We start from the raw sequence: 20,528 nt of genomic DNA on the forward strand, positions 1-20,528 counted from the left end.
TTGCATAAATTGTGGATAACTTTGCAACTTATTCTCTAGAACCTTCTCCCTATGAATTAAGCCAAGACTGGCCTTGAACTGAAGCCACATTTGCTCAGCTCTTTGCCCCTCTCAATTTGAATCCACTCCTTTCTTTACAGGAAGCTTTTCTGAAGAACCTTCCCTCAACAAATCACCAATATCTGAACCCCTGTCTCAGGCTCTGCTTTTAAGGAACCTGATTTAAAATATCACACGAAGGAAAAGGGACAGGTGGCAGATGTGTGTGGTGAAATACAGAGAGCTCATTATCCCTTAGTGCCTCCATCGTAACAAGGTGCAAATGGATGGCAGTTTATTTTCTGTGTCCATAAAATACAAGCATAGTCAGTACATTCCAAAGGCCAGCATGTTATTTTACAAGAGCTTTAAAAATCATGTTTCTCAAAGTATACTTTTCTTCACTAAAAATGTTATCCTGCCTACGTGCAACAATACATCTCTTTCTAATTATCAAATTCCTAATTTCTTAAACGATTTTATTTAAAAATGTTACAATGAAAAATTTCAGCTGGATACTACATGTCCAATGGCAGACAACACATGAGCTCGGGGCAGGTGTTCTTGCTACTAAGATTAAGCCAAAAAGAGAAATATGAATAAGAAATTGATTGTTCTCAGTTTCCTGGAAAAAAAAATTAAAACTCAACTATTTTATGATTAAATTAAGTATACTTTAAGACTGGCAATTAGATAACCAGAAACATGCCCAGTTTCAAATTCCAGCCTGTCATTAAGGCATGTATTCGGTTGAAATGCTCTTTTTGCCCTCTAGTGGAGAACTTAGCTAAAAATGATTGATACTTCATTTTGCAAAACCACTTATCTTAAAATATCTGCTCATTGACATTCATTTTCTAATGTTAAAAGTCCAATTAATTTGCATTTAGTCATTTTGAACAGAATGTTCTTTGTGAATGTATTAAACACATTCATTCATTTTGAAAACAATTTAGCATCATCAAATAGTGTACATGTTTTGGTTTCCTGAAAAATTTTAAAACATTTTTAAAAACCCATTCTAAGTTTGATAAAGTCTTTTTTCCAATTCCAACAATCTCAAATATTTTATATTTGAAATCATTCTTAATAGCTATCTAATCTCCATTATCTTTAAAACTTGTCAGAAAAATTTTAGAATTGAGAGCAAAGCTCTTTATTTCTATGATGATTGAAAATAAATTACCTTGGTTTATTCACACAGACTTCTAATCATACATACAGGTAGAACATAAATAAACATTATTAATGAGGAGGTTTGAGGGATGTTTTTGCCTCCAAAATACAAGATTACTTTTTTCAATAAATGTGGCTGCCTCAGTACAATTTTGTCAGAGTATTCAATGTTTAGTGGTTCTCTTAGCCACTAACCTTTGCAAAGTGGACAGTTCTACCAAAAGAATGGTGGAGCCTAGAGATGAAATGTGAAAAGCATTATGGAATTCATCAACCCAGGCTCTGCCAGTAACTCATGCCAAGGCCTTGGGTATGTCACTTTGCATCTTTGGGCTTCAGTTTTCTTATCCGTAGACTGAAGGAAGTCAGATGGCCTCAACAGTCAGTTCTAGACCTGATTTACATATGTAGTGCTGCGTTTGACCAAACGGAAGCCTGTGCGTGATTCCGGGGTGGTGATGGTGAAGGTGGTAATGCAGCTTTATTGATAGATGTTAGGGGGGTGTCTCAAAGAAAATTAATCAAGCATCAGCTTTTAAACTATTCTGCAAAATTTTGTACAAATTATATATATTTTCTGAACCTCAGTTTCTTCATATGTAAAAGAAACAGTAAAACCTACTTTATGATTGTTTTTGAATCTAAACAAAATTCTGCATGTGAAGAAAGCGGCATGTTGTCTACTTTTTCTAAATATGTCCCTTATAAAATTTCAGTGACTCCTCAACTCACTCACTGCTTTTTTTCCCCCAGTTCAGATAACTCATTATGCTTGGGAATGTGGAAGCTATCTAGTAATCTTAATTATTGCTAATTTCACATTATAGTTTCTGATTCCAGTTGCTTCTTCAATGCTCTGGCCTGCTTTCATTTTCTCAAATTTGCCCTGCTCATTTTCTTTCTGTCTATGCTTGTTGCCCCCCTCTAGCTGGAATGCCCAGCCCATCCCCAACCTTCACTTCTTTTCAGGCCTCAGATTCAACACCATTTTCTCATTAAGTCTTTCCTGATTCATCAGACTGGATCAGGACCTCTGCTACACATACTCATACCTGCTCAAATGTCTTTTGCATGGCAGTTGTAACAGTTATCACTAAGTATTGAATTTTTTTCTTCTTTAGTTTCTGTTTTCCCTATGTAGAAAATAAGGACCTAGAAAAGGCCCCCATGTCTCTGTCTGCTGGCTTTCCAGTGCATGGCCAGCACAAACACAGTGCCTTGCACCTAACAGATATTCAATACATCTTTATGAAATGAATAAATGTGTTTCGTCAACTTCCAGACTCCTGAGTTCCTAGACTTTATGTTGGAACAAAAAGGTTGCAAAGTCTATGCTTTTTGTTTTTAGTGAGAAATTAGGCTATTAGTTAGTCAAGGTTTTAGTAACCTTGAACTAAATCACTTAATGTTCATTTTTCTAATTTTGAAGCTGTGTACAATTGTAGACTGCTTATCTCAAAGAGCTGTTTCTTTAGTCTTAACGCATACTCATAAAAGATTTTTCACATCTTTAGATTTAAATATTTACAGCATATATTAGAAAAATAAATTGTTATTTCAAAACCCTCTCAGCCTTTGAAGCAGCAGGGGAAGGTTAGACTTACTTTAGATTTTCCTTTCTCCAGACAAGTTATAATCTCTATTAACTCTTGGTGATTGATCTTTGTTTAAAACATCAGAAGAAACCTCTGGCAAAAAATATGTCAGAGGAGCTACTAAAAAACATCAACTCATGCTTGAAAATATGCCTATAATATTAATATTTTGGTTTTTATTGGATTTCTGCAGATTTACAAGGTCAATTCTCTGAGTAGCAATGCAGTGATAATACCAATTTACAGGCTCTCAAAAATGTTAACAATATAAACTTTACACATTTACTAAATTTGAAAATAAAAAAGTAGAAGAAAAAATGTACAAGGAAAGTCAACCTTCAATGTTTACAGGGTGAAATATCCAAGGAGTTTAAGGAAAGAATGTTCATGGCCTAGGAAGCAGGCTAAATTCAGCTTGTGAAGGGGCCTCTCCCACCTACCCACTCTGGATATGAAAGTTTCTTTCCTTTCTCTGTCCTCCTACCTCATTTACACAACATCAGACCACCATGAAAACTCACCAGAGGTTCCAGAGTAGGTATGCCAACCCCTAATCCTCTATGATGGGAAAACAAAAGGAGTTAGCTGTCTATTGCTATTGTTTTTCATTTTGCCTATTTCCTACATGTGTATTTCTCATTCGGAATACATTTTGCTAGGTAGGCTCCCTCATTATTCTAATAGATGATTCACCCTTGCCTTATTATAAGTGGAGTGATTCTTTACATAGAGAAGACAGAAATAATGCATATAATTGAACTGAAAAGACATCCATTTGCTCACTCTCCACCCTTTTTTTCATTTCAGACAAGTTATATTCCTTCTTTATTCTTAATCTACAATCTCAAGAGCAGTTGCTTAGAAAAAAGGCTAAGAAAAAATGATCAGTAAATATTCTGTTGACATATCATAAAGGTAAAATGTATTATAAGCAAATACTTCATCTTTTTTAGCAAAAACATAATTCTAATATAAATAATTGCTATAATTTAAAATCTCTTTATGAAAAGGGCACTTTAATTTTTTAAAAAAGGAAATCACAAGAAAGTATATGTTGGCAGCTGTGGTATTTTTTCAAAGAGAAAGGACTTTTAATAATTGAAGTAGTATACCAGAAAAAGTTATACACCTTCTGATTCAGTAAGTCTATGAATACTGAATGTGTAAACACTCAGGCCCAATTGTAAACATTACAAGCATGTGGGGACAATTTTGATTAACAGCTAAACCCAGTAATTAATAACTTATTCTAATAAAAAATTCCTAAGCTAATATACTAGATACATTACAGTATATACTATATATATATTATGATATATATACATATACTCTCTATATACATATTTAATTTAACAGTTGTGTTTCCTTTTACTTACTAGGAGTTATATGAGGAAAAAAATAATTATAATCTAGTACTTATAAACATGCCAATATAGTTTTTCTTTTAAAGATTTTTTATAGGAAAGTTCATTTTCTTGCTGACTCATTAGACAATTTAAAAGGCAAAAAAAGATCACTTGGACACAGGAAGGGGAACATCACATACCAGGGCCTATTGTGGGGAGGGGAGAGGGGGGAGGGATAGCATTAGGAGATATACCTAATATAAATGATGAGTTAATGGGTGAAGCACACCAACATGGCACATGTATACATATGTAACAAACCTGCACTTTGTGCACATGTACCCTAGAACTTAAAGTATAATTTAAAAAAACCAAAAAAATACAAAAAATACAAAAAATAAAATAAAAATAAAAAGGCAAAAAAAGAAACGTCCATTATTATAGTGGAAGCATAGCGTTTTCTATGAGGTAAAAACTTTGAGATCACCCAGTTCTTGAGATTTCTAAATTTTTTAAGTTGTAAGTAGGCTTAGGAATCTGCATTTTTCTTTTTTATTTTATTTTCTTTTTTTTGAGACAGAGTCTCACTCTGTTGCCAGGCTGGAGTGCAGTGGCGCGATCTGGGCTCAGTGCAACCTCCACCTCCTCGGTTCAAGCGATTCTCCTGCCTCAGCCTCCCGAGTAGCTGAGACTACAGGTGCATGCCACCACGCCTGGCTCATTTTTTGTGTGTTTTTGGTAGAGACGGGGTTTCACCATGTTGGCCAGGATGGTCTCAAACTCCAGACCTCATGATCCGCCTGCCTCAGCCTCCCAAAGTGCTGGGATTACAGGCATGAACCACCGTGCCTGGCCAGGAATCTGCATTTTTCTAAAGCTCTCCAGATAATTCTGAAGCAAACAGCCCAATCTGAGTCCTAAAGTTAGGGTTTTGAAACCGAACTAAATGTCCTACTATTACAGCTGAAGAGACAGAAACCAGCAGGAAGAGAGTGAAAATGTGTGGCACAGTAACATTTACGTAAATGATGTTATATGCACACAAAATAACAATGCAACTTTTGAAAGAAAATGCACAAACAGATAGATACACGTGACATAGTTTAGAATTTTTCTCTGGAGGCAGAAAGGAAAGAAGAGTGAGAAATGAGAATTAAAGGAAATACGTACGTGAATAAATCAGAAAGCAATAAAAACAAAAAGCCGTAATAAAAGGAAAAAGCTATTTAAGATGAGAGTAAGGGCCTACGAGTTATATTGATGGATTGTTTCTTCACTTCAGCACCAAAATTCTACTATAATAACTAGATGCTAAAAAATGTATAAAGCTGAATACTTAAAATGGAATGTGACAGTTTTACTTTCATATATCACTTGATCCCGGTAACAATTCTATGACAGAGATTCTATTTTGTTGCTGTTGTTGTTGTTTGTCATTTCACAGTTAAGAAAGCTAAAGCAAGAGTTTGAATTACTTTTTCAAGTATAAGCACACAAGTCATTGATTCTACAAAATAAATTCAGGAATTGATGCCTCATTACAAATAGACTCTGCAGATGAATTTTAACTTGCATTTCACTATAAGTAGAGTGACTTTATGCTTACTGATCAAACAGGACACTTCTGATAAAAAGAGGGGGCACTAAAAATACTGAAATCATGTAATTTAAAAAATATTTATTGACTGGAAGGGTTTATTATAGTGGTAGACATAAATATTTCTTTTCAAACACTTTTTTTTAAATTTTGTTTTTATTCTTTTAGACAGAATCTTGCTCTGTCACCCAGACTGGAGTGCAATAGTGCAATCCCACATCACTGCAACCTCTGCATCCTGGGTTCAAGTGATTCTCCTGCCTCAGCCTCCCTTGTAGCTGTGACTACAGGCATGCACCACCATGCCCAGTATTTATTTATTATATAAAAAATAAACATATATTTTAATTTTTTTTTTTTGTATTTTTAGTAGAGACGGAGTTTCACCATGTTGGATGTTGGTCAGGCTGGTCTTGAACTCCTGACCTCAAACAATTGGGCCTTGGCCTCCCAAAGTGCTGGGATTACAGGTATGAGCCACCATACCCAGCCTCAAAACTCTATTTAAAAAATAAAATTCTTCAAAAAATAGAACAAAACATTACATACATATATAATGTTTTTGTTTGTGTGTGTGTGTGTGTATGTTTAAATGACCCAGACTCATCAGAACACATGATCATCTACATAGAAGTATACATTTTCCTGTCTATATGAGAGATCTTAAAGGTTGTGCCTTGACCTCCAGCAGTGACAACAGCCTGGGGTCTATAAGTGAGAGTGCTCAGGCTACGAGGGGTTCTGGGCCAGGAGAATGGAGAGGTAGGAGATGAACAGCCTGCTCTAGCTATGAAGTGAAAGCTATGGTGGTAGAGATTTTTTAAGAGACTACTCCAGATATAAATACTGAAATATGCAAATGGAAAGGCTAGAGAAATCTAGAGCTAGCCCTTGCATAAAAACATACAATAGGATTTAATAGCAGTAGAAGAAAGGGGAGAATCTATAGTACATGTGAAGAAATCTGTCATACTTATTTATCTCTTTCATGAGACAGAGCAGACTTGAAATAAAATAGTGTATGGTTACAAACAACACACAAAGATCACACATTTTTAGAAAACTAAAAGTGAAATAAAATGGCTCCACTGTCACAAACTTGGCACCAAAATAATTTTTTTTAAACGAAAGAAAAAATATCCTCAAGGATGGCTGTGAATTTTCTCCTGGGGCTCTAAAGCTGTCTCTTTGCCTATAAAGATCCTATTTTTGCTTGTAAAACCTCTCAAGCTCTCACTGTAAATAGAGCCTTCTTGCTTAGGAAATCTCAGCCTTGCTTCTGCCAACAGATCAGAAAAGTCATCCTGATTGTGAAGGCTTAGTCCTCACTCCTCTAGTTTCTATTCATAGACTGGCTATGTGTTTCTCGTTTGTTTACTGGTGCAAACTGGCAGAGTAGAGACTCAAGGGAGAAAGCAATAAGTGATAACTTCCTATCTACATGGCTTGTAGCTATGCTAAATGAAAGGGAGAAAATGTAGTTGGAATAAGAAAAGAGAACAAAGTGCATAAAACTGAGTAATTAGTGGGAATATTGAAAGTAGGCAAGAAAAATTGGAATTTTAGGGTGACTTATAAAGAGAGGTATATCTTGGAAATTATGAGAGTAGAAGATAGAAGAAATGAGAAGGGGTGAATGGAGGAAAGAAGAAAAGTCATGGACAGTGATAAGCTTTCTACTTAGATACTTTATGTGTGTGTTAGTTTTCTCACCTCAGGGCCAGGTAAGTAAGCTGAGACACATGTGGCCACATATTTATGGTGCATAGGAAGAATATTATTTTTCTAAATGAGTTGAATTTTTAAAAATAGAAAATAGACTCCAGTAGGCCTTAATCTAGACATAAACAGGTGTGTTGTACATGGTACTTTGCTACCTCCAAAGATAAAAAATAATTTAAATGCATTGTAAAATGGGGGAAAAATGGACAAAATGACTATAGTAGATTAGATACAATTTTAAAATAGTAACCCCCCACACAGATACATCTTTCCTCTGTATCCTTTCTTGTTTCAGCAATATACATAGTCCAAAACATAATATATCAAAAATAAAGAAAATATCCTGAAGACTTTTATTTTGTTTTTGTTTGTTTTTTGTGACAGGGTCTCACTTTGTTGCACAGTCCAGAATGTGGCAGCACAATCATGGCTCAGTGTAGCCTCGACTTCCTGGGCTCAAACAATCCTCCCACCTCAGCCTCCTGAGTAGCTGGGACCACAGGTGCACGAAACCATGCCCAGCTATTTTTTTTTTTTTTTTTTTTTGTAGAGACAGAGTCTCCCTATGTTGTCCAGGCTGGTGTCTGGCTCCTGGGCTCAAGCAGTTCTCCCACCTTGGCTTCTGAGTGTTGTTATTACAGGCAGGAGTCACCACTCCCAGCCCCTTAAGTTTTAACAGCCAGAGTTTTGAGCTGCAGGAGACTGGACTTCAAAATTAGACCATAAACATAAAATTTCGTGAAAATATATATATATATACATGTTTATACACATATATATAACATAAGTCATTGAGCCACATATATCCTCTCAGTCCTTAACATTTAAGCAGCAACCATCCTCTGAACTTCAAACTACCTGCTTCTACTTTTCTTAGCCTCAGGGCTCTTTCTGGGATTGATGCTGCCCCAACCCCTCTCCTCAACTAATGACTGCCAGAATTTCCCTCCTCCTCCCCTCAGAGAGCAGGGCTCTGAGCTGTGTGTCCCTACAGTAGCTCCCAGAGTTCCCCAGTGATATAAAGCTCCAGTTCCCCACAGTGGTCACCTGCTTGCTCATACAACCTTTATTAGATGCCTCTCCTCCTTGTCTCAGTCCCCACTCCCCTAACAGGTATTTCCTGGAACCCCCTCCCAAAATAACTACTTGTAAGTGACAGTCTTCTCAGAGAAAACCAAACAAAGGTGCAATCACCCTCATTATTGATTATTCACAGCAGTTATGTCCTTAAAGCCTCCATGAGCATGGAATTCGTGAATACTAAACCATTTCTCCTGGGGAAAACCTGGATTAGGTTATTGCAAGTCTCTAGTTACATTTTCATCAACCAATCAATAAATAACCTGTTTTATGGGTGTTGCTGTTTAAAGACACATATTTAATATATTATTAATTAATTAACACCAAACTCATGGCCAACAGCACTATAACTCAAGCCTAAGAGTAGCTTACCTAACATACTTATTTTCTCTTTAAGACACATCACAACCTTCTTGAGTGTAGGAACATTAGAAAGCCCTTCAACACTGTGCTTAGGGGCCATTTTAAATAGAAAAATTACCAACCAAACATACAGAGATGCAAACAAAAACATGATACCAGAGAGAACTCAAAAAGGACAATTTTTTTTTTTTTTTTTTTGAGACGGAGTTTCACTCTTATTGCCCAGGCTGGAGTGTAATGGCGTGATCTCGGCTCACTGCAACCTCCGCCTCCCGGATTCAAGCAATTCTCCTGCCTCAACCTCCTGAGTAGCTGGGATTACAGGTGTGCGCCACCACACCCGGCTAATTTTTTGTATTTTTAGTAGAGACGTGTTCTCACCATGTTGGTCAGGCTGGTCTCCAACTCCTGGCTTCAGGTGATCCATCCGCCTTGGCCTCCCAAAGTGCCGGGATTACAGGCGTGAGACACTGCACCCGGCTTTTAAAAAGGACGATTGTTTACGGCATGACAACAAAAAAGCAGAGCATTGCCTTGTTTTTTTGTTGGGAGTTGGGAGCATAGAAGATTCTAATTTCTCCCTGTTCTGTGAATTTCCACAAATGACTAGAAGAGCAAACACAATGAGTGCTGATTTGGGGTTATAAATAAATTTTAGTGAGTAGATGAACTCACAAATGTGGACTGTTTTGGAGTTCCCTATGGCAAAGAGGACATGAACAGGAGAAGAGAGAAAGATATGTAGGGCATCCAAGAGAATGGTTCTGAGATAGCTTCACAAAGTTCACCTTGCTCCCAGCAAGCAGGTAATAATGTTCTCCCATGTAAGCTGTAGGGGCAGAGAAGTAGCTGACCTACAGTTGTTAAGGACATACCTTGCTAGTGAAGTAAAAAGGATGTAACCATGTATTATACGACTCGCGGTTGTATAACAGAAAGGAATAAGAACACCTCAGGAGAAGGTCGGATGCCCCCTGCCTCCACAACCCCACCCTACTTATGCTCCCAACACACTCCATCAGATCTGTGGAAACCGGATATAGCCTTCAATAAAAGAAATATCCTCAACTGAGTGACGTTATTCTAAATGAACTGGTAAATCCATAAGTTGATTCAGGTTTAGTCTTTACTTGACATAGAAATAATCATAATAATTCAAGCATCTGGGGCTCCTGGTGAAAAAGTTAGGTAATTGTACAAATTGTTCATCACTAATAGATATTTACTACCTTGCCTATAAGGTGGGAAATAGCATATTATGTCACACTCTAGATAGACACCAAGACAAACACAACAAATAAATACAAGATGACCTATAACATGCAGGAGATGCCTTGGCACAGGAAAAGAGTATAGAAATTGAAGGGAGAAAACAAATCACTTTGAGTACTGATGCACGGAGAAATGTCACAGAAGAGGAGGGATAATTTAACGCGAACTTAAAGTACAAGAATGGTTTGTATAAGAAAGGAGAACGTAGAAGAGTATTTTATATGGGAAAATGCATGAACAAGTAGAACAGTAAGGAATTTCCAAGGCATGCCTAGAGGAAAATAAGAATATCAGTTAAGGAAAGTAAAATAATAATAATAAAGACTAGTGTGAAAAAAATATAAGAATGCATTCAACCTGGTGAATGACTCAATATAAGGACAAAACAGAAAAAGCAAAAAGCATAACAGATGAATCAAGTTTTGAGTTTGGGAACTGAGAATTGTGGTTTTAATAACAGAAGTAGAAGAGCCAGTGCAAAACTAGTTTGAGACAAAATGAATGATGAGTTTGAGGTGACAACATGACATCCTAGGGGAAATGATAAGCAAGCAGCTAAAGATATGAAACTGAATCTCAGTAGAGAAGCAGAACGGGAAGTGTGGATTTGAAACTTATCAGTACTAAGATAATCACTAAGACCTGTGAATGGGTAAATAGCTGAAGTGAGGCAATTAGAAAGAAGAGGTAGAGGAGCAAGAAATGTCCACAAAGAAAGCAAAGAAGGAGCAGTCAAAAAGTTAGAATGTGCGTATTAACCCAAGAGCAGAGTGAGGAAAGAAATGCAAGAGGAAATGATCAACTGTGTCAGGAAATTCAGCTGAATTTGCTGACAACCAGTTTACCCTTGACAGCAATTTGAGTAGACTGGTAGAGGTGAAAGTCAGAATGCTTTCAAGAATGGGCTGAAGAATGAGTTTATAGAAAGGGGATGGAGATAGTGGCTATGACCACTTTGAGAGAAAGAACATTTTGAAACTGATAGATTTGCAGCATCATCAAGGAAAAGGATGAAGTCCTCCTTTTGCATTGTTTTATTTTGTTTTTTAGGCTTCTGGATACAAAGGGGAGGAATCCAATGGAGAAGAATGGACGATTTTGGAAAGCAGTAAGAATGACAATCCCAGAAAGCTTAGTGATAATAAGACCTAATTTTTATATGTTTTTCATTATCTTCAGGCACTTTTACACATATTCGTCAATTTTATTTTCATAATACTCTAATAAGGTAGATACTATTATTATTCCTATTTTTAAAATGAGTAAACGGAGGCATTCAGAAGTTCAATGACTTGCCCAATATCACCATGTAAAAAGCGTTGGGGCAAGAAATAAACTCAGACAAAGGAACTAGAGGCATCATTTTCTTATGTGCTGGGCTATCTCACTTTCAAGGATAAAAGAATTTTTGCAATCTATCCTTCTGTCAAGGGCTGATATCCAGAATCTACGAAGAACTTAAAGAAATTTACAAGAGAAAAAACGAACAACCCCATCAAAAAGTGAACAAAGGATATGAACAGACACTTCTCAAAAGAAGACATTTATGAAGCCCACAAACATATGAAAAAAAGTTCATCATCACTGGTCATTAGAGAAATGCAAATCAAAACCACAATAAGATACCATCTCATGCCAGTTAGAATGGTGATCATTAAAAAGTCAGGAAACAACAGAGGCTGGAGAAGATGTGGAGAAAGAAGAACTCTTTTACACTGTTGGTGGGAGTGTAAATTATTTCAACCATTGTGGAAGACAGTGAGTCTATTCCTCAAGAATCTAGAACCAGAAATACCATTTGATCCAGCAATCCCATTACTCAGTATACACACAAATAATTATAAATCATTCTACTATAAAGACACATGCACACGTATGTTTATTGCAGCACTATTCACAATAGCAAAGACCCGGAACCAACCCAAATGCCCATCAATGATAGACTGGATAAAGAAAATGTGGCACATATATACCATGGAATACTACACAGCCATAAAAAGGGATGAGTTCATGTCTTTTGCAGGGACATGGATGAAGACAGAAACCATCATTCTCAGCAAACTAACACAGAAACAGAAAACCAAACACTGCATGTTCTCACTCATAAGTGGGAGCTGAACAATGAGAACACATGGACACAGAAAGAGGATCATCACATACTGGGGCCTGTTGGGGGGGTGGGGGGCTCAGAGAGGGATAGCATTAGGAGAAATATGTATAGCATTAGGAAAAATAATGTAGATGATGGGTTGATGGGTGCAGCAAACCACCGTGGCACATGTATACCTATGTAACAAACCTGCATGTTCTGTACATATATCTAGAACTTAAAGTATAATTAAAAGCAAAAAAAAGAAAAGAAAATAAAGTAAAAGGAATGACCCCCTTCATGAGGCTGCAAGGAAGTGAAGAAGGCAGTTGTACTGTTTTATTCCAGGATGAAAAGAAAGTACCTGAGCATCCTTATACGATATGATGTACCCAGTTATAAAGTTCCATCTTGAAAGTAAAAAAGTAAGGGATGGATTAGGATGAAGATTTAGGACATGAGGAGTTTGATGAAAATTTAGAAGAGAAGAGCGCACACTGCAGACTCAGCAGCAGAAGAATAAAACCTGTTGAACACCTATTGTAGCCCAGTTAAAGAGGGACTCTAAAGATTTGTAAGACAACTTCAGCATGGTTGTCCAGAGGGAAGGATGGGAAGATTTGAGTTTGGAGATAACCCAGTAGGCAAAGCTGTAAGGTCAGACTTGGGAATGATGTTAGGGTATTAGATAAAAGTTAATTAAATAAGAGATTATGTCTTACAATTAAAGGCATTGAGTTATTTCAATTAAAAAGAAAAAATCCTGATAAATTAGTATGCTATTGACCCAGTATCTAACAAACAATGTTCGTAAATGTAGACATCAAATTGGTAATTCTTTAATAAGACAATACAGATTCAAGACTAAGGAACTGAACATTCCATTAAAAATGTTGTATTGCTATCTTATTATTATTACTGTTATTATTTTGGTTCTGAATGGTTCTTTATTCAGTATCAATAAACCTCACACTCAAAAAGACAAGATCTATTATGAGGATTATGTGGACTGAAAATAGTTGTCCAATTTCACACAGCTTTTGTTCTTCTCAGCCTAACTAAACAAAGGCTGAAATATGGATAAAATAGAGTCTATCCTTGCTGAACAGTTCCAGAAAACACTCTCAAAATATCAAAAGAATGAGCTATATCATGTAATTGATATCTGTAAATTAAATCATAACCTTATCATAGATGACAATTTATAAGAAAATGGTAATATTATTATCAGAATTATTAACTCAAATAACTAAATGGATTTCATGGCTGTTGGTAAATATTAAATCAGAAAGAATTTCAAATAATATGAAATAATTTTTAAAATATTATACTTTCTCTCATATACTTATTTTCTAGTCCAAGAGTGGGACACAAACAAAGGTCAGATAAATGTCATATTGAATGTTGCCCAAAAACATTTATTGGCAAAAAATTGATATTATAAAATTCGTTTAATCAAAATTGATCATGCAGTTGTCACAGAAGCTATTAAATATAAAAATCTATTTTTTCCTTATGTAATAGTATTATAGTGTTTGCTTTTAGATACTGTTTGCATTTAGACAGAGTTTACTGACATTTTTTTCTTTAAAAATGCCTCAGGCTCCAAGGAGTATTATCCAACTACATTCTGGAAGATGATCTTGATTGATTTCTAATTTTAGAGATGTATTTAATTGGAGATAGATATCTTGTAGAATAAATGCTTTTAAACAGGATTTTGAATTTCACAAAAAGATTTAATTAAAGTTTAACCAGTCAATTATTTTAGGAAATTTTCAGGGTCTGAGCATCTGTACTAGCCAGGATGCCCTCAACGGAAGAGCAAAGGGCACTTATATGTAAGCCACATATAGTTTAACTGCTTGTTCCTAGAAAACATTTATGATTGAATTCAAAAGTCAACTATAAATATTTTTTACTTGTTTTGTATCATACACACTCAGACAGACACACACACACACACACACATATTTCAGGTATGAAACACTTCATTATTTTTTACATATCCTATTACTATACACAGTGAAGCAGATAGGTACATTTTACAGTAAAATGTGAATATTATTTTGCAGATACAGTAATTCTAAGTCATTTTTTGCCCATTGACTCTAATTATAAGTGCCTCCTCAACAAGGCACTGTAATTTAAGGAAGGTTTTTAGGAACACTGAACTAAGACTAGAATATAAATTAATAATGGCATTTTGTGAGGTTTTGAAAAATGTCTTGGAATTTCCACCATGGAGTTAGAACATGGAACAATGAAAAATACAAATCAGTGAATGACTTTGGAAAAATATATAAATGGTTATTATTTCCCAAATTCAATTATTATCTGCTTATAAGGTAATATGCTTTCACACAAATATTTAATATTCTTTATACATTTAGATATTCAATATTTAAATATTTCTAACACATAAGTTTCCTCCACATTTAAGTTTTAAAAGTCAAGTGTAATGAAGGTTCACAGCACAGAATAATCCTCATTTTGGGGAGGAGTTCTCACCTTGTTGCATGCATTGTGACTGAGGAGGGTGTGAGACTCATCCTGTTCATCACTCAAGGAGAAGGACAGATGACTGAAGGGTCCTGGGGCAAGACAGTCAGCCTGTGAGAGGGTCTGTGGATGCAGCAGTGACTTAGCAGGAGGATAGAGTTTAGTCTGATATAAAGGATGGAGCGAGACAGGCTTGGGAGGGACTGTTACATCCTAGGGGGAAGAAGAAAGGCATAAGAGGATGTTAGTGTAAAAAAGTCAAGCATGTTTGGAATCAGGTCTATGATAGACATAGATCAGAATCTCTCACCAGTAAGAGGAAAACCTCTCCTCATGAGGAGGTGTCCCTCATGAGACACCTGCTTTCAGTGTATATTGTGTGTCTCTTTCAAAAATTCCTTTCATTCCCCACCTCCAGCCTCTTCAGCAGAACAAAACAAGTGCCTGCAGAATGTCTCCTGAAGCGTACCAGGTTTATTTTTGAAAGTATTAAGGGGAGATATGTGTAAGGAAGAAGAGAATCCATCCAAAGGAAATCCATCCAAAGGAACATCGTCATGGAAGAGGTAGGTAGTCATGGAAATTAATTGAAAGATGCTTGTGATTTTTGTCTGGAAGAAATCAGGGAGTCATAGGGAGGGCATTGTGCAGAATATTAACACGTGAGGGCAGGGGCAGAAGTACAAGGTTTAGTTCATGACATAGTAAGTTTCGGAGTTGAGTTTGTCATGGATAAGGAATCAGGGAGAGGTGGGTCTGGAAAGAATGAATGAGGTCTTTGATTCTAGGCAATGTGTTGTTTTGGAGAGAAACTCGTGGTGCAACAAAGAGAGGAGTGCAACTACAAAGAAAGGAGGTTATGAGGCCTAAACTAGAGTGACTCTTTAACATGGAAACAGGATGAATGCCTTTGAGGAAGTAGGAACTACTACATGAGGCCATAAATTATGTGAATGGAGCAAGGAAATCAAAAGAGTACGAAGTCTTGAGGCTACAAAGAAAAGTTGCAGAAAGGGCCTACATACAGGTATGTGTCTTCTACAAATCAAGCAAAACTAATCTATGTCTTATTTTACCCACTCAGCACAGGCATACATTTATTATTTTTAAAAGATAGCATCTAGCAAAGACATGGAATCAATCCAAATGCCTACTGATGATAGACTAGATAAAGAAAATGTGGTACATATACACCATGGAATACTCTGTGACCATAAAAAGGAACAAGATCATGTTCTTTGCAGAGACATGGATGGAGCTGGAAGCCATTATCCTCAGTAAACTAATGCAGGATCAGTAAAACAAAACACCACATGCTCTCCCTTAGATGTGGGAGCTGAAAAATAAGAACACATGGATACATGGTGAGGGAACAACACTTGCGGGGGCTTGTCCAGGGTTGTGGGAGGAGGAAGAGCATCAGGAATAATAGCTAATGGATGCTGGACATAAGACCTAGGTGATGTGTTGACCCATGCAGCCAACCACTATGGCACACATTTACCTATGTAACAAACCTAGACATCCTGCACACGTACCCTGGAACTTCAAAGAAGTTGAAGAAAAAATAGAAACTTAAATTTAAAATTTAAAAAGATAACATCCTCTTTACAATATTCTGTGTCTTGTTTGATTTTTTTTATTTGACAATTTTGGAATTGTTCTGTATCAGTACACAACAGCTATTTATTTTCTACCAAGACACATTACTGAATTATAGTACTGATTGTAATTGTCGTTCACTTGATTCTCTTAGCAGTTTTGGGTCTATCATGAAAAAAAATCAGTTCACCTAACACAGTGATAAATTTGTCTCCTCTTTGCCAGTTATTATAGTTTTCATTTCTTCCATTTGTCTAATTTCATTGGTTAATGCCTCTAACATTGAATGAAAATGAAATGAAAGCCATGTCAGTGGGTAGCTTTAATGGAACATATGCAGTAATTGTCCATTAAAGATGATTCTGACTTATAATTTTGTTTTATTTCTAAATCAGACATTTCATTGTTTTACCAAGTAATTAAATAAATTATTAATTAGCGTAAAAGTGATTAATATGACAACCGAGTAGCAAACACAAGACTAACTATGTGAGAAAAGAACAGTGTTATTATTGATAGTTGCAGATGCTTAGGAAAAGTGGTTTGAACAGTCTCTGGTTTATATTCAGGTTTCAGTTTTTTTCTTGGAGGTTGTAAAAATCAATTCTCAGGTTGTCGGGGGCAAGCCCATGGTCATCCATGGAAAGCAACGGGTTCACCAAATGCAGTTATCTGGCAGAATCAAGTTCTATCCAATCAAGAGGAAAATGTTAGCAGAGAGTGTGCTACTCTGTGTTTTGTGCTTCAAAGTTTACCTTTGCCAATCCCCAGCTCTTAGGAGTAGGTCAAACATGAATGTTTCTGTAGGATCAGGTGTTGTCCTCATTCTATCCAGGCAGCTGGGCAGCGAGGGAGAGCAGAGTCTTACCAGCACTGGGACAGGCAAAAGAGAGCTAAGAACCTTGGCCAAGCTCACTTGAGTACTGTCAGTTGGAATACAACACAAAGGTGAAAGGATTCTTGGTGGTGACAACTTCAATACGTATGTTTCAATTTGTGCTAATTGCCTTCTATGTTTGTGTACATTATTATCCCGTGATTCTCTTTAGCATAATCCTGGGTATTTAATTTGTCTCTCTCCCATGTTCGATCTCCTCTTTCTTTTTTCTTTTCTTTTCTTTCTTTTTGAGATGGAGTCTCGCTCTGTCGCCCAGGCTGGAGTGCAGTGGCGCGATCTTGGCTCACTGCAAGCTCTGCCTCCCAGGTTCACGCCATTCTCCTGCCTCAGCCTCCCGAGTAGCTGGGACTACAGGCGACCGCCACCACGCCCGGCTAATTTTTTGTATTTTTAGTAGAGAAGGGGGTTCACCGTGTTAGTCAGGATGGTCTCTATCTCCTGACTTCGTGATCCGCCTGCCTCTGCCTCCCAAAGTGCTGGGATTACAGGCCTGAGCCACCGTGCCTGGCCTCGATCTCCTGTTTCTAATAGCCTGTGTCTTACTTTTTTTAAATTTTGTCTCATTTTTGCTGGCCCCTAAAGGAGCTTCCTGGGAAAATGGAGTATTGGAAGCCAATTTCCAATAACTTGCATGTTGAAAACTGACTTTCTTCTACTCTTTCATTTGGTTGTTTGAATATGAAATTCCAGGTTGGAAAATAATTTCTTTCAGAATTTTGAAAGCATTATTATACTGGATTACTGTATTGTCCAGTGTGGTTTCGAAGCCCAGCCATTTTGATTTCCGATTATTTGTAAATGACACTTTTTGTTGTCCTCTCCCTCTGGAAGCACACAGGATTTCTTTTTGTCCTCAATAATCCGAAAATTCCCCAGTATGCGCTTTGCCATGGGTATATTTTCATCTACTTTCGTAGGAACTTGATGCCCTTTTTCTGTAACATTTTGGAAAATTTTCATGAATTATTTTATCATTTCCTTCTCCTTTTCTTCTCTCTTCTCTTTCTGGATGTTGGACTTTTTAAGATAGTCCAATTCTCATCTCTTTTTCTTTTGCTCATCAGCTTGAGAGGTTTAGTTAATTTGTCCTCTGTATTAGTTTGTTCTCATACTGCTATAAAGAACTATCTGATACTCAGTAATTTATAAAGGAAAGAGGTTTAATTGACTACAGTTCCACAGGCTGTACAAGAAACATGGGTGGGAGGTCTCAGGAAACTTATAATTATGGCCCAAGAGGAAGCAAGCACATCTTACTATGGCGGAGCAGAAGAGAGAGTGAAGGGGAAGTGCTGCACATATTAAACAACGTGATCTCATGAGAACTGTTTCACTGTCATGACAACAGCAAGGGGGAAATCTGCCCCCATGATCCAATCACCTCCCACCAAGTCCCTCCCCCAACACGGGAGATTACAATTCAACAAGAGATTTGGGTGGGCACACAGGGCCAAACCGTATCATCCTCCAACTAAGGTGACCCAGGATAGAGAGGTTTCCCAGGAGTGGGACTTTTAGTGCTAAGACAAACTGTGGTGAGTTAGTCACCCCACCTCCAACTTTTATACTGCATTCTTTGTTTCCGCAATGTTGTGCTTAATTTCCAAGAGGTCCTTTTATTTTCCAAGTATTCTTCTTTTTTCTTTTTTTTAGTATTGTGTTTTGATTTTATAGAGGCACTATCTTATCTATCTGTAAAAATATTGATGTTCTTGAGTTTTTTCCTCTCTAAATAGTGTTTCCTGTGTTTTTTGTTTGTTTATTTCTTGTTTGGTCATTTTTTGGGGTTTGGTTTTCTGTTCTTATTTCATATTGGAAGTCTTCCTCAGGTATCTGGATATCTTTAATTATCTGCTCATATTTTAGAGTCAGGAATTAAGAGCACTTTGGAAATTCTGAGCACATGGATCAGGCTATGAGTTTCACTGTACATTGTAACCCAATCTCAATAACTTGAGAGCTTTCCTCTTTGTATTGGTCAGATTCCTCAAAAAAGACATTTTCAATCTCCTGGCTAGAAGGCAAAGGCCTGGCTACAAGTGTTCTGATATGTGAATGGAAGAGATAGTGCATGTCAGCATTAATCCCTCATAGCATCACTTAGTCTCCTGCTTTCAGAAGAGCTCCACTGCTCTCCACTATGCCTGGAGGCCCCAAGCCAGAAATCCTGTTTTCCTCTCTCCAGCCATGTGAATTATTCTCTTAAAATGGGAGTTAATCAGTCATGAAGAAACATGAATTTGGGGATAGCTACTTCTTAAATAGCTTTTACCTTATCTTCCTTTTTTCAGCTACCATTTCTTTACTTTCCCTTCAGAGGTATCAAGCACCTCCGAATCCTAAGCCTTTTGAGAACTCTAAGATAGAAATGGAATCAGTACTTCGCTTTCTCCCTGGCCAGCCTAGGATTTCAATTTCTTGGGTTGCTAAGTCAGTTTTTCCTCATCAGGATATTTTTCTGCCTCTAAAATTCTATTGCTGTGTCTCTTCTTCTTACTTCCTATACTTGTAGATTATATCTTTACAATACATCTTTACCATAATTTTAAGGAAATATTGGAAGGAGCATATTTAGAGGCATTGTTCAATCCACCATCCCTTACTGAAAGTCCTTAAGAGTTCTGTTTTGTTCATTTAATAAAGATGGCACTTAAAGTCTGAGGAGACAACTACGTTATTTTCCGCTTGCATTAAATCCTACTTGGTAAGCACACAGCATTCTTTAATGTTCCACTGAGTTCTGTTTCCTACTAAATTGAGATATCTGCATTGATATTTATAACTGAGTTTGGGCTGAAGTTTCCTTTTCATGCATCTTCTGTTGGGTTTCATAACAATGTTGCACTTGCTACATAAAATGATATAGAAGATATCCTTGCATTACTATAGTCTACAACTCTCTGCTATTAGAGTTGTAGTCATGGACTGCATAATGGCATTTCAGCCAACAACAAACTGCATATATAATGGTGGTCCCATGAGATTATACCACATCTGAACATATAATCTTTTCTATGTTCAGATATGCTTAGATACACAGATACTTACCATTGTGTGACAGTTGCCTATGATATTCAGTACAGTACTGTGCTGTACAGGTTTGTAGCCTAGGAGCAATAGGCTATACTATACCCTATAGCCTAGGTGTGTAATAGGCTATACCATCTAGGGTTGTGTAAGGCAAAATCTACGATTTTTGCACAAAAAAGAATTCCCCTAACTAGTACAGCCACTGTGGAAAACAGCG

General features: G+C 36.8%; 1 protein-coding gene across 38 annotated transcripts in view; it reads right to left on the bottom strand.

Annotated features, from left to right (window-relative positions):
- MLIP (muscular LMNA interacting protein) overlaps positions 1-20,528 on the bottom strand; it is a 258,328-nt gene that overhangs the window by 20,105 nt on the left and 217,695 nt on the right. For 24 of the 38 annotated variants that reach the window (XM_028847473.2, XM_078001301.1, XM_078001296.1 and 21 more), the window contains one exon: positions 14,791-14,994. The exons of the other annotated variants lie outside the window; for them this stretch is intronic. In XM_028847473.2, coding sequence (XP_028703306.2) covers positions 14,791-14,994 — 204 coding nt within the window. The remainder of the gene's footprint in view (positions 1-14,790; positions 14,995-20,528) is intronic. 38 annotated transcript variants of the gene reach the window in all.

Source organism: Macaca mulatta, chromosome 4 (genome assembly GCF_049350105.2).
Source record: "Macaca mulatta isolate MMU2019108-1 chromosome 4, T2T-MMU8v2.0, whole genome shotgun sequence".
NCBI lineage: Eukaryota > Metazoa > Chordata > Mammalia > Primates > Cercopithecidae > Macaca > Macaca mulatta.